Source organism: Trachurus trachurus (genome assembly GCF_905171665.1).
Source record: "Trachurus trachurus genome assembly, chromosome: 22".
NCBI lineage: Eukaryota > Metazoa > Chordata > Actinopteri > Carangiformes > Carangidae > Trachurus > Trachurus trachurus.
This window is the reverse complement of record NC_139907.1, coordinates 9,215,881-9,231,385: the sequence shown is the minus strand read 5'-3', so window position 1 is coordinate 9,231,385 and position 15,505 is coordinate 9,215,881. Positions and strand designations below refer to the sequence as shown.

Sequence of the window (15,505 nt, the reverse complement as noted above, 5' to 3'; positions counted from 1 at the left end):
ATCTTACGACTATATAAAAAAAAGTACAGTGTGTAGGTCTGGTTATTGTCTCTAGGCTTTAGAGGGACTAAAAGATGAGATCCTACATGTGCACATTTTCATGTCTTTCCTCAGTTTAATCACCGCGCTTGAACTGAGAGCTCAGGTTTCCTCCCTCATCGCCTAAGAGAGAATGAGGCCTGGTGTTAGCTCGGTCCTGCCATCAGCTGACGGGAGATGTTTATTTTTAATAATAATTGTACAACAGTGGGGCCTAACACTATTTGTATAAATTTTAACTAAGTGGTTTGGCCTGGAGGCAATCCTCAATGTGCTACTGGGGAGTGATTACAGCCTCAGCAAAAATATACTGTTAGTGATAATTGTTCAACACGAAAAGTGAATCTTCCGTCTGTGGGGACTCTCTGACACAGCCTGCGGTTCTTTGGCATGAGTCTACAGTCATAGCTGTCTTACTTTACGGCGTTGATGCTGTGTATTTTGGCAATCGTTTTATTGTGACTTAAATTCATACTAATCCCAAAGGACACACCCGAAAAGCATGCAGGCAAACAGGCGTTCAATTTCAAGTGTGTGTAGGTGTGTGTGAGGTGAAGAGGGCACAGCTACTGTGGCAGGATGGCTGTGCCTGTTGAGCTACAGCCAACAGAGGATTTCCAACTGTCCCTAGTCGGCCTCTCACCGTGCGCTCACTCACACCTAGCAGCAGATCAACTTTATATCCGCTGTAAAGCTGTCGACTCGCCGTAAACAGAGCGAGTGGCAACCACTTTCTCCTACGCCTGCACTGTCTCACAGTCCTGTCACTCGGCAGGCAGAGGAGGAGGGACCGCGGCAGGATCACTGTCTATAGTTAGTTTAGAAAGTTTTGTATTTAGCTTTTAAGGCAAGAACAGCTACATTCCTGTCCCCTGTAAATTAAGGCATGTTCAGTGGCTTGCTGCAGGATTTTTCTGTAGGCTGTTGACAACCACCACCTTCAGCTTTCCGACACCACTACCTTAGCTTTTACATTTAAAAATATGTTTGGTATGACACTTAAAAAATGATAACATTAAATATCCCACTATAAGCTAAAGTTAAGCAAATAAGTTGAACTAATTTACTGTGTGATGAATAATTCTGCATGTATAAATACATGGTAGTTGATGTGCTCTTTGGTGTTTGACACTAAGCTTTAACTTTCTCACCATCGTGGAAAGTCCAGCAGCTAATGGGAGTCTTTAATAAACATAAACATAAACCATCGTCAAAATGTTTGGTGTTTTTGTCTTTGCACATATGCTTTCTGCAATTTAATTAAAGTGTTTTGAATGGAAATAAATGTGTTTTTGTATTGCTACTTTAACATGAAGCCTGGGTTAGGAAAAAGAAACTATTCCTTTCCTGCCTGTTGTTGTCAACAACTGTTGTGGATGACCTACCCCTCATTGCGGAAGATGGTCCGGAAGCAGTCGCTCAGGCTCTTGTAGCTGTTGGGGTCTCCGTTTCCCCTCTGGATCTGGAATCTGCAATGACGAAGTTCTCATTAAAGCTTATATTAGTATAAACATACACACTCCAGAGCTACTTGCAATCTAGTCTATTAAGCATTTTTTACAGATACAACAAAACCCTTCAGTTTATGGTCGTCGTTGTCTGCGTAAATTACACTGCGACACCTGTGAGTAAAGTGGACACAGAACAAACCTGATCTTTATCATAAGTGAGCTCATTTCTCTTCTTAATTTCCCTCCCTCCCTTTCATCCGTCTTTTTTCCACCTCTGCTATAACGAGAGGCTCCTTCCACTAGGTCCCCCCCAGCGCAGGGGAGAACTCAAACATTTATTTAACCCAACCGATCCAATTAGCCACCCAACTCCCCAGGATCAGGTCTTTTGCAGAAGGCTTTTCAGCTGCTAACATGCTAGTAAGCCAATTGTAACAGCTCTTCAGTTACGTGTAAATTTTTAATATGATGGAGCCAGTCGAAGGACTTTTTGTTGTATAGCAAACATGCTGGTACCTCCCTAATAAAGGCTGGTGAGCTGTGTGTAAATCTTTTACATGAGAGACTAGTTGGGGGAGAAAGAATGGATATAAATTGTGCCTGTTAGAGATAAAGAGTTTCAGGTATTGGTAGGCTGAGGGGTTAAAAAGAGATCTAATTGTGTACCGCCAAATGGCTTAGACGCAGATTCTGAACTTCAAAAACAATGTTAAACTAAGTAGCATGGTAAGACAGCTGTGCAGTTATTATACACCTGATAATGACTAAACACTGATCAAACATGACAGTTTAAAAAAAAAAAAAAAAATTCTTTTTTACAAACTGAGAGGAAGCAGAGGTAGAAACGGAGACAGAGGTGAAGAGTAGGAGGTAACGGGACAAGAGAAAGATTCCCTCCTCATATGGCTTCAACTGCCACGGTCACAAGGTCAGCAGTAAGTCGTCCATGCGGGTGCCTGATGGGGCCATAAAGAGCCCCCAGGCTCCAGTGGAGGGGGGGTTTAGTGGGGTGAGCGGCCTTTCATATCGCTAACAGATTAACATCTTAGAGGGGTGTCCCTCAAATCCTATTTGGTGGATTCCCAAATAGCTTGTAACCCGTTCCTGAAAACCAGTTAAAACAGCATAATAAATAGATGTCTGACACCATATTAAAGAGAAGAAGAAAAGAACGACTCCAGGTATGAGGGGTTGGTGGAATAAAGGGTACAGAGGGAGTGAGGGGGGGGGGGGCAAAGACCCGGAAGATTTAAGACTACTGGGACTTGTAAACAAATTCAAATCTGGCTTAATTAAAGGCATATGACGCTGGGGTCAAGGATGGTAGAGACCCAGACCCAAGTCTTCTCTTGTCTCCTTTGCTCTGCCTGCCCCGACCCGAACCAGTCCTGAGAGAGAGAGAGAGAGAGAGAGAGAGAGAGAGAGAGGGGTTGCCAATGCTGTGGTCCAGTTCCAGCCCCCTGACTCCACTTGTGACCCCAGGGTCACCTCATTTCCTCATGGCCCTCTCCTACCCTGCCATAAAAGCCAGGGACCAAACAGCAAGGCCCAGGGAGTGGGAGATAATAGGGAGGACCAGAAGAACTTGTGGCAGCAGGGGAACCATCAGGCCCCTGGCTAGGAAGCTGCTAATCTTGCTTTTCACAGCAACCAACAGTGGAAAATAAGACTCAAGGCATCCTGGTTAAATGTCCTATTTTAGAGGATTTATACAGACAAAAAGCTCTAGTTTCTCTTCATAAGACCTCAGTGAATACGGAGATATACTGGTTGAATAAAGAAGAGCAAAAGATAGTCCTCATGGCTCTAGCAGATTCACTTGGCCTTGGAGTCAGCCATGCGGATCGTAAACTCTGCAGACAGAAGACCCAAGGAAAACCCTGGGGCTTCTTTAAAACATACCACTTGGAGCATTTTGTTGAATCGTCAGCCAAAAATACACAGAGTACACTCAGAGGTGATGAGATCTGTGAGTTCATCAAGACTCCCCTCTCTTCTCTTCTTACCCTACATCCTACTCTCTCTGTGTTTGAGCTTTACAGGCCTTGAGCTGCCCAGGTGAGGGTGAAGGCAAGGGCAGGTTGGTGCTTCTGTGAGCGAGACAAGCACTCTGGGGTAAATAATCCCGAAGAACTCGTCCACCTGACCTCCATTGCCTATAAAAGTACAAATTCTAGGCGTCCACAGAGAAGTCAAAAAGGTAAATGAGGGCGGAGTGGCTGGCTCGAGCCCCATTCTTTGTATTTTTATGGACGGGAGCGCAGTGTTTGAGGGCCTTGCAAGGCCGTGTCCGCTCCCAGACCCCAGTGGTAATGGGCTCGAACTGGGGACCAACAAGACGGGCTGTCACCCCAGAGAGACGAGATGTTGAGGTGAGGCTCATTAATGATGGTGTTAAAAAAATGCCTATGGGAAGGTGTAGGGAGGGTTATTAGGTTGATCAAAAGGCAGAGGCTTGATGGGCTTACTTTTAAAAGGGGTAGGCCAAGCTTTTTAGGAGATCTCTTAAAAATATGCCCTATTAAATGAGGGGTATTCCCTCAGTGGCACTTAAAGCATGGCAATTTTGATGACTTACTTGGTTTAAAATTTAGGGTCTAATAGGGGCCGATATGAAATCATATTTATAGCTGTTCAGACAGACTGGCATATAAATTAACACCCAATATAGGTAAGTAATGACCTAATCTACAATGGGTAGATATCTTTAGCTACACAACACAAGAGCTTTGGATCTTTGGATACAGTTCATCCCAAACCAGCTCCAAGGAGTTAAGTCTGGAGACTGTACTGAAGCTATTATCTTGCAGTAGGATGAACCCTTGACCAACCAGTCCATCTTCCTTTTCAACAAAAGTTGGGGCGCATTTAGGAATTACTTGATCCCTGAATAAAAAATAAGGATATTTTCTTTTAAGGGAATTACCACCTTTGGATGATTCAAGGCGTTTCGCTGTATTTGAACAGCTGATATTTCCAATAAAACCTGAAAAAAATGTGGGTGTCCGAAAACCTATAGTGTACATTATACTGCAATATTTCACATTGTGCAATTTCCCCCAAGTATGAAAGATATGATTTATGTGTGTTGCTGTGTATTTGGATTGGTTGCTACAGTGAGAGCCTTGATCTGCTCATGCCTTCCCTGCTGGAATGCCAAGTGCTTCAACAAAAAGGAGAGGCACAAAATATGATTGAAGAAGGAGAAGAACTGAATCACCAGGGGGGAGGGATAAAAGTTGAGCAATTTCTCATGTTAGATCTGAAGTGAATAAGACAATCCAGAGGGCAAAATAAAGGGGAAATCTATTTTTTACAGCTAGACAGTTAATTTTAATGAGCAGGATCATAAAAATGGTAAGAGTCCATTGCATTGGTACATGAGGTTAAGAGCTCTTTTCCGACCTAAACGCTCAAGCATGGCAAATGCGGTCGATTGTGACCTTAGCCATGCAATTGTGCTTTAGGGTCAAAGACTGTAACCAAAAGTAAAACGGTCCTGCTATTGACAATATAGTGTCTAGCTCTTATAGAATAAAAAGTGTGTTCGTTGAATAAAGAGTATAAAAGAAGAAAATGATGTGACGTCCAGCACTGATCCTACCTTTATTTAGTTGGGATATACTCCCAATTTTCTGATGACTAGCTTTTGCTCCAAGAGTGTCTGAACTTATTCTAATAAAGTGTTTGAATGTGGCAGGAAGACGCCAATAAAGACAGACCTTTGGATAGTGGAATAGGAAAATAAAGCCTAGGACAAGAAGATGCAAGATGCGAAAAGAGGGGAAGTGATAAACCTTTGGTGCTTGTGACACCGCAGGCTCCCAGAGTTTGATCTGGACCAGGTCCGGATGGCTTTTAGCAGCACCAAACGGCTCCTGGACTTGGTATAGCCCAGGTTAAAGAACAAGCTTTGGTGTGGATAAAGGAGAAAAAGTAACTCTGGCTGTTAAAAGGGCTACGACATCCTTCTGTCATTCTGGATTCTTTCTCACGCCGATAAAACTGACTCCTCTGATTCCCTATGGTGATGTTAGACCAGTTTGCCGGTCCAGATGTCTGCTCATATACTGTGACCTCTGTGACCCAAGATCAGGCTGTGTTACCGTGGAAGAGCAGGAAAGGAGCTGCATAAAACAGCACGAGGACAGGCTAGGAGGGTCCAGGCCAAAACTGAGACTCAGATGTTTTGAGCATTACAAACTTCTAGTTGACTGATAGATCACTCTATATGTTAGAGTGGACTGCAGCAAATTTAGAAAGCCACTAATGCTGAAGTGGAGCAGATAGGTGGAAAAAATGAGCAGCCTTACTGACATTTCCAGTAAGTGGTTGCATAACAGAAAGGATTTCTTGGGTGTTTAAACCGGGGTCTCTTAACCTCTGCCAAATGCTGTTAACTGAAATTATGGTGCTAATGCTAGAGCAGTAGTTTTAATTACAGCATGATAAAATAGTAAAAAAAAAAAATCTTTTGCAGTGGTTCTTCAAATAGTCCACATCAATTTTATAAAAAATCATTTTTCTGCAGGCCCGAGAGAGCTTTTCTTTAACAGCAGCCAAGCTAGATTGATGCACAGTTTGACTGAGAGAAACATGGAAATCCATGGCTGGATGAAATGCAGAAAAACACAAGCCGTGGCAGATGATGATGGCAGTGCATGCAAGCTAGGTTAGGATTACCTGGTGATAGACTGGTTCAGGCAAGCAACAGTAACAGACACTTTGATGTGAGGAAATGCTGTAGGATTTTGGAGACTCCCCTGACAGCAGGTAACCACTGGCTATAACACAGTGCGCTCCAGACAGAAGACAACTGCCCTGCATGCTCCCAGAGAGAAACCTGAGAGTCACTATTACCACATTGCACTGTCTTGTCTCAGCAGTGACTCAAGAGGCCAAGACGTTCTGTTGTAGGCTCCTGATAGTGTCAAAACCACTACAAAACTATACGTTGCTAAAAAGTCAACTAAAGCTACCACTACTTGTCTTTCTCACTGTAATCCCTCTTCATTTATTTTCCTTTCATCATTTATCTGACATGTACATCTTTCTCCAGGAAACACTCCTACTTTGTTGGTATTACTAAGAATGGGGGATGAAGACTTAAGGCCAGTTATACCCACTTTAACTGGACGTCAACTAAATCCTGGACCAGTTATTTTTAAGTGCTGCACACTTCCATGAGTGACATAAAGTATTATGGATCCAGTCAGTGATGGCAGGCCTTTGAAAGTAGCAACCACGCCAAGGTTTTCAAACAAGCTGAAATGCATAAGCAGTGGACCTCATACTTTAAGGCAAAGATCAAGGAGCTACAGAGGAAGCTTAAGCGCTGCTGCCGGGTTCTTGCAATGGTCTTTGCAAATCAGCGTGAACTAGCAAACGTCTGCCATTACATGCATAACCCAGCACGTGCCTATTAAACTTTGAAATATTATGGTCTGCAGTCACGATGATTGTGGGTGGGTCTGTGTTGATGAGTGGCTCATCTGTTCTGTGGTAAACCAGAGCCAATCGCTTTCTCGTCCACCTTCCTAAATGTTTTTTTTTTTAAAGGTGAGAAGAACGAGGAAGCCGGCAGGAGTAAACAACACCCATACTGTGAAATGGCCTCATGCAGCTACTGTGAACTTTTTTCTCAAAGAGGTATCACATGCAGCTTTTCCTATATTCATCAGCAGCCTTCTTATGTGCTTGTTAGAGATGTGTTCACAGCGGTGAGCAAAGGAAAGCTCCTACAAGGACAAGACTGCTGTTAGTACAGTTTGTACAAATGAATTGTTGTGGAGCACGTGCACACAACACACAGTTTGGTGCAGGGACCACGCTGAGCCCTTAAGTGTCTGTACAACACTTCAAGTTCAGATGATCAAAACTGCATCGACGAAGCACTAGCTCACATGCTTAATGACTTTTTAATGAGCACAGAGTTGCAACACTGGAAACCGCCAAGCAGCTCCTGCATCCAGAGCCGCTCAACCCTCCACTGTTAGTGGCACGGTCGGTGACAATGATTTGAGTACCTCAGAAGTCATGAAAAGGTAAATACTGCCAAGAGGTGGATAGAGGCGGGCTTAAGGATGTACAGACATGCATGTGTGAGTTTTGAAAGTCAGAAAGAAAAAGATGGGGCAGCAGGGGGGCAGCACTGTGGTTGCAGCACAGTCAGGGTCTAGTGAAATCAAAGCACACAATGGCTCAACTCTGTAATTAGTGTACTGGAATGTGAACCCCTTCACTGATAATGATTACAGGTGCTCCAGTACGACACACTCACATAGACACACATACACGCATGCACATCTGCTCTTTCCGTGCACCTCTATCTATAGCTCTAATTCTCTGATTTTGTAATCCATTTGTGACTGCTCGTTACAATTTCCAACATCTGTAAGTTACTGCAACATCTGTTACAACGTTAAAAGTAATGGGCAAGTTTATTTCTCTGCATTTTGTCTTTATTAGATAGTTGTCAGTTCAGGGTGAAAAGAACTGGATGTTGCAGTTACGTGGGGCATCTTGGGCATACGTCCCAAGCAGTGCGTGATGTATACCGTGTCAACAAAAGAGAGGCAAGAACACGTTTTTTAAATCAATGATGAACAACACAACAAACTTCAGTGCTTTTAAAATCCTCGTACAGGATGGTTGGTTTTGCGGTATGATTAAAGTATGATTAAGGTGTCGGTTACAGTTAAAAGAACAACAAAGGTTAATTAAAAGTATGTCAGAGTTTATCAACTGTCATTTATGCTGGATGACGTACTAGCAATGAGACGAGCCCAAATTCTCACACCCTGTCATGCCAGAAGAAAGGCACAGTGCTCCCTGTGTTGGCACTGAACAAGTTCCCAAAGTGTAAGTTTCAATTAATTAGAAGTTTCAATCTGAACAGACAATGTATCTAGGCCCTATTTTGCATACAGTATATCAGGACATCACCCAAGAGATTATGACTGTTGTGAAAAGTCATTTTATTTAATCCTGCCAAATATGTTGCCCAGCCCTTCCCTTGAAAAGACTTGCTACTGAACTTTTCTTACTCATGCATGTGAACTTACGTCCGATGCACTGAATGAGTTTTGGTTATTCGCTCTGTCTTCGGCGTGTGTTTGAGTTTACGCAGTGAGTTAAGTCTTGCCCTGCAGTCTCACAATGCCAGCGGGATTAAGAACCGGCTTGACAACCGCTGACCTGCCTGCTTCTTTACAAGGAAAGATCAGCTATCAGGCTGCTGCTGCTTTGTGCCCTGCTGTTTGAGGGTTGTGTCAGGGATTCCTCCAGAAGTGCAGCGGGGTTCACCAAGCAGCTGGGGGCAAACGGAGGTGGAGGGAGGCAGCAGAGAGGAAGAGTGAAGCCTCTGGGCGGTTGTTGTCACGCGCTCCCCAAAAACACTGGACGTCATCTGTCAGAGCTCTCATCAAAGATCACTTTCAAGCCCCCCAAGTGGGACACACTTTCATGCATGCTGTGACTAAATGGAGGCAGTGTTGCCATGGATACTGCCGCAAGCAAGGGCCAGTCCCAGGTTTTTCTAATCAGCCTTGAAACAGGCTACTGGCAGCCTTAGTGGTTTGCAATGACTCTGACAGGCATGTCATACAACACAATTTACAGAATTGCATAATTCAATACAAACCTTCAAAAACACATGTTCAACAGGGATTTAAAACAAAACATTACATAATCGCTCGACAAACTACAAATTCAGAAGTAATGATAGGAGTTAAAACAATGCGTTGTTCATGATGTTGTCAACACTGTTATATAACAAGGTTTATATCAGCAAAAAGATGTGGTTGATTCAACTTCAACACCAGGCCAACTATGATGGTTGCTAAAAGTCTAAAACAACAGAATGCACGGTAGAAAGAGTTAATGTTCAGCAGGAGGAGTTGAAAGTCTGGATGAAGAGTGGTGATCAGGGAAAAAAAAACACAACAAGCAGGGATAAAGAAGCAAATCAGGATGGGAGAGCATGAAAGAGAGGAAGAGCGAGGACGTATGGGTGTGGAGGGAGAACAGAGGCGGAGGAGGAGTCACTCAGTCAAGAGTTATTGCACAAAATACATCTTTGGGGGCTTGCAAACACATTAGATCATGTGTGCGCGGTGGAAACGGCAGGAAGTTCAGGATGACAGGAGAGGCTGCTCAGGCAGACGCAGACATGAGGAAGGCGTGGTTTCACTCTCGGAGCGGAAGGTAAAAGGGGGTGACGGGAAGTTTCTTTCAGATGAGCATGAGTATGTTTGCACATGCATGTGTATAAGGGTGGAGCACCGTGTAACAGGATCTCGACATGAAGGGAAATGTGGGCTCAGTGCAACTCTCTAATGAGAGGGAGAACCTGATCAGAGTCAGATGGGGTGCCCCGAGCGCACAGCCCCCTGCAGAAAGTGCCGCCCGACACCCTTTGTTACCTCCAAGTGAGCTGAGACCAGCCCATGAACCATGTAACTAGGTGGTTTCCAGGTTAATGAAAAGCTGTAACTCCGGTCCCACTGTCTCTCTCTGCTAAACTGACGACTGCCCTCCCTCCCTCCCTCCACCACACCACACCCTCTCCATCTTCACCCCAACATTCCTGCCCCTACCCATGGAGGAGGGGGAGCCGGGGTCAGGGGCAATTAACTGTTTACTTTGTGTGAAGTATGCTACATTTACATTTTGGGCTGATCATTATCCAGAGTGACTCACAATTAGCTTAATGGTTCATTTTCTGGATTCACTTTAATCTTTGGATCGGCTGTATTAAAAAAACAATAATAAAAACAAAGAACGAGAAACAGAACTGTCACAGTTGCAGATGTGAAGATGTATGTGGAATAAACGGACAACCTAAACTTCAAATAGCACATAAAAAAACCCATAAAGGTCCTAACTCTTCTCCAACATACCGCTCTTCATTCCCTAATGATTTAGACTATTTTGCCTTAATCCCCTTGATGACTTCAACTGAGGCTCACGCTAGTCTGCACCCTGCTGTGTCTGCATTCTCAAAGAAACTTCTCTTTAAATAGGACTCACAATATGTAACAACAAAAGTGCTTCTTAGTGCTAAAAACAACAACTATTTCAGAGTGAATGGACAAAAGCATTATATCTGTTAGTGTATGCACAATATGCATAATAAAATGCATTATTTAAGTGCAACTATGCTGTTTTGGAGTTTTGGACTTTGGTTCAGGTAAAACCATCCATGTCAGGAACATTTCACTATTTACTGAAGTTTTACACATCTGGACAAAAAGTGATAAATTATTTTAAAAAATCTACAGATCAACAAACAATGAGAAGAATTGTTAGTTGCTGCTCTCAGACATCTAACCTCTCAGCTTGTTTGTCGCACAACTAAATGCGACAATGCAGCCATGTGCTTATCTCAAAATGGCTGAGACAAACTTAGAAAACGTTCAGCTCTTTCACAGCGATGAAAGAGGTTGTAAGTCAGTCTGATGGAAGGTGGGCTCTGCAGGAGTCCCTCAGATGTAAGATAGATGTACTTGTTAGCAAAGGTGAGTAACAGGGGTCATGGCTCGACTGGTCAGTGAGCTCGCTATGGGGAGTAAAAGCAAAACAACAAAGGCAAAAAGACACAGTGTGAATCATCTGACAAGACTTTCACTTTTAGTTCCCATGTGTATAACAACATCCAGTGTGGTCAAGTTAAATATTTTCACAATGTATGAAAGCAATTTTATCCATCACTGTTTGTAAATGATGTTCTGGTGTAATAGTTTTGTCATAATGGACTGGCTTTCATACACTGATTTTAAAATATTTCATAAGTAGTCCAAATTTTGCGCCATCCATCATGCTGAGAGTTATGCCTCGCCATTTTTTCACATCTCTGGAACACAGCTATTCATTTATCTGCCAAAGCAGTCGTCTCAGAAGATGAATCATTATTTGTTTAAGGTAAAAAGCTGCCAAATGGCCCTGACAGTTTTTTTGATTCATAACATTATTTGGCTGTGGGTGGGGTGTCGTTACACTAACGGCTGCGGCTAATCCAAAATCTGAAATTTACCACCACCTACTTTCCCGCCTCATAGAGAGATGAAAAAGATAAACCTCCGTTTGGAGAATAGGTAAACATCAGCTCCTGGGCAGGTACGCACTTTGTCAGGTTTACTTTTCAAAAAAAAGGAAAAGGGAGAAAGAAGGAAGAAGAAGAAAAAAACACTCCCTTTGATTCTGACTTGGTGGAAAAAAGTAAATTTACTCCAGTTGCTGTTCAATTTGGACCGGTGGACATTAAAGCAGGAGCCGGTGCCTAATAAGAGCCATGCCAGAGAAAAAGGGAGAGAGGGAGAAAAAGAGGGAGAGAGACCCAGTGGAGGTGTGTCTGTGTCTGACTCTCGGCTCCAAGGTTTCTGCTAATAGATTTCAGCTCCCTCAGTGTCCCAATTAGCTGGTATGTATGCTTGGTTTATGAATTCATGTGTGGATATTAAGTGTGCGAACAAGTGTGTGAACATGCATGTAGTACAATATGCACACATCTATACAAACTGTATGTTCCCGTGTGACTGTCAGTCAGAGCTCACACTAACTTTCTGTTGTTAAAACACTAGTCATCTTCTAAATGTCAATTAAAAGACACAAAGTCTATTTCTTTTATTTTGTTCAAGACCAAAAGGAACCGATTTCCACAGAGCCAGTCTCAGCAGCAGGACATTTATCTGCATAAACACATGGCAACGCAAACAGAAAACACACAGATAAACCTGTCCAGTTTTAGAGCAGCTTTTACCACTTTTTAAGGAAAAGCCTTACAAAGAAAATAGTGAGTGCACTTTTAACCCTGACCCTGTGTGAGGACGGACAGGCACCGTTCAAGACTTACCTGTAATAAACCCCCATAGTTTCCACACGTGACCATAAATCACACCGTGTGCCTTCAAAGTATCAAATATCGACTAATACAACACTGCTCACCCTTGGCTTTTATCCCTGCGTTTCCTTCCCTGTGTTCTGGTGGTGGTACTTGCCTTCAAAGTGCAACCATCTCACTTTTTTAAAAGGCACACCGGGCAATTTATTTACCAAGAAACTGCTGCCGTAAATGACAGAAAAAGCAGTACAATTTACTGACAAGTAGTGAATGGGGCAGGGGGGCTCAGAACGAAGCCAGAGGTCTTGGCTGGGCCTGTGAAAGACTATAAAGCTTTAGTAGTAGCCCACGACCTGTTTATGGCTGGCTGAGACACTGTGGTGTAAGGCTCTTGATCACTCTACAGCTCAAGACTGCTGCCGCTCTTGCATAACACACAAACAGGAGACGCTAACGGAAAACAAGCCATTAAACACAGCGAGTGCACTTAGTGGCATCAGATATATTCTGCACGTCCCCGTTTCTCGCAGGAACCAAAGGCCGTAGCAAAAAAAAAAAAAGAAGAAAAAAAAATGTTGATGCTTTATTCTTAAATTAAGTAATAAGGTAAAACATTGGAATCATTTGAAAACATAAAACATCAAACATTACCATTGTGCAGGGAATGAATGGGTAAATGATGCATTTCATTTTCCACAAAATGTCTGAGGCTCTTGGCATTGGTGCCCATTTGTGTGCAGAATGAGTGCAGAGCTGGCCAGGCTCGCTGGGCTGGGAAAAAAGACGTGGTATGCGCGGAACTTCACTACACAGGCCCAAATACCCACCAAGAGGATTCATAGCAGATGTGAACTGAAATGGCTTTCTTGTAAGTGGTAGTCATAGACGACGACCATAGGTAAAGTTACACAGGAGATGAGCAAATGTACGAGTTTGTGAGTGTGTGCACCGTTTACCTCGTCTTCACCACATCGAGGGGATGCATCAAGCAGATTTCCACCAGACCTGGGAAGATAAAACAGACAGGATGGGTTACTTCAATAATTATGGCCATAGGTGAATGCTAGTTCTGTTCTCGGTTTTCAGGAAGACTTCATCCGTACAGTGTTTGTGCATTAAAGACATTAAGGACATACAGTAGCTGCGCAGCCTCCTCATAAATGTAACATGCCAGGGCCAAAAGCTGCTGTAGAGATGCCACAAGGGGGCTGAGAGGGTTGTGATCGGCTGCTCGAGTTCTCTCCTGTACGTTGCTGATGCTGAGGACTTGCTGAGACTTGGTATTCTTCTATAATCTATTCAGGAACACACGTCTAGCAAAGCCACTGAAAACCTTCTGTTCACTGGCACTGACTGCTGCTCTGTATGAGTGAACAAATAAAGGGAGAGTGCGTGGGAGTCGGACAATGCAAAACAGAAGTTACCCATAATTCCATTCTAAGGAGGTGCGTAAAATAAAGTGAAACCCTCAATGTGGGGATGACATAGTCCTATCCCCTCACTACAAATGTCTCTGACCAATTAGCCATTCCTGTCAAACATAAATCTGGTTTCAGTTGACTGACGCAAAATTGGTAGTGGACTAATTTTTTCTGGCTCACTTCTCAAAACCAGCTTCTTAAATATATAACCATTTGCTGCATGTGTCTGGTTCATATCACTGGAAATCAAATCTGCACTGTTGGTCAGACAAAGAGTATATTTAAATTGCTAGTTAATCATAAATAACTGTAAAATCAATTGATAGTGAAAATAAACATTGATACACACATACACTAATTGCTGTGCCCTCAAATTTCCTTCCAGTCACTTTATTTTCTACTCTTCCTGTTTGAGTACATAACACATATGACACCTTTGTTTGCTATACCAGTATGATTTCTCATTTAGAGCTGATAAACCTGTATTTTACTGTTTAAGCCCTGGAGGATAAGATTACAAAATGATATATGGTGTCAGGTGTGACAGGCCACGTTAAAACAATCTGATAAAAAGTTGGTAAATGTCAGTGGATTATTTTTTTCCTATTTTTTTTAAGCTCCAAAGGTTCTGTGCAAATTCACTTGTGGCTGCAAGAAAACAGTTCTGACACACATCCAGCACCAGCCACAGAAACCTACATCGGTCCGATTATCACGCCGTCTAATTTAAACGTCACTTTCTCCAGTCCAATTCCTTGTTGTTTTGAACCGCGGCTGTCCTTTGCAAGAACATGGTCTGAATGAGCGATCCAGCGAGACTTTCCAAATTTCCTGTGAGTGACTATAATTCCCAACATTTTGAAAAGCTGAAGCCACCGACCATATCACCCATGTAAAGCCTAGTGTGCATCAGCATTGTGCCAGCAGCTGGAGAATCGATGCAGCAGGGGTGATCAGTGAGGGACTCTGAGGTTTCACACACACGCTAACTACGTGCATCTGTGTTGAAAAGCCACTGCTTTGGCACGGGAGGCCTTCTGACTCAATCAGGTTTTTTCATACTCACAATTCTCACTGCATCCCTTTACTGGTGCTCTGAGGGCTTCCCTTGCAGATTCCTCTCTGTGTGTACACAGCTGCTGTGCTATATGGGCTCTTTCTAATTTGCTCAATTAAACATATTGTCTATAAAAGTGTGTGTCTTCTGGGGTTTTTCCAGGGAAGTAATTATCCAGTCAAATACCACAGAAAAAATTACTTTGTCTACAGTTGCATCTTAATGTACGGAGAAACAGAAAAAAATAGCGAGCCAAGCTACCGGCAGGCAGGAGTCAAACAAAATTCCATGATCTGTCACGGCTCAGTTGGCCTGACTGTGGTTGTTAATGATACTGCACTGAAAAGGTAAATACAAGCCGGCATTGGACACATCATTCTCATGGTTTGCTGTTAGTAGGCCTAAAGTCAAGATGAGTCGCATCAAATCTTTCAGCAGGTAATCAGATTACACGATGAAACCAAACCTGCCTGTCTGCTTGATCAACCTGTGCAAACACAAAGATGCTGGGAAGTGACCGAACATGCTCCAACAGGTGATCTGGGGGTAGGAGAGGTTTCGATAATACCGTCCAAACAACACACTTGGACACTTAAGTAGCACAAACAAAGACAGACAGAAAAATAAATTAAATCTTCCAAATTCCCCTAGTGCAAACTAAAACTCTACCGTTCAGAGCTTTTTTTCAAAAGACCAA

General features: G+C 43.1%; 1 protein-coding gene across 1 annotated transcript in view; it reads right to left on the bottom strand.

Annotated features, from left to right (window-relative positions):
* The window catches only part of slc25a21 (solute carrier family 25 member 21), an 86,383-nt gene that overhangs the window by 15,052 nt on the left and 55,826 nt on the right, over positions 1-15,505 (bottom strand). Inside the window, exons 3-4 of the mRNA XM_083998983.1 lie at positions 13,287-13,335; positions 1,425-1,508 (exon numbers count right to left, since the gene is read on the bottom strand). Coding sequence (XP_083855109.1) covers positions 1,425-1,508; positions 13,287-13,335 — 133 coding nt within the window. The remainder of the gene's footprint in view (positions 1-1,424; positions 1,509-13,286; positions 13,336-15,505) is intronic.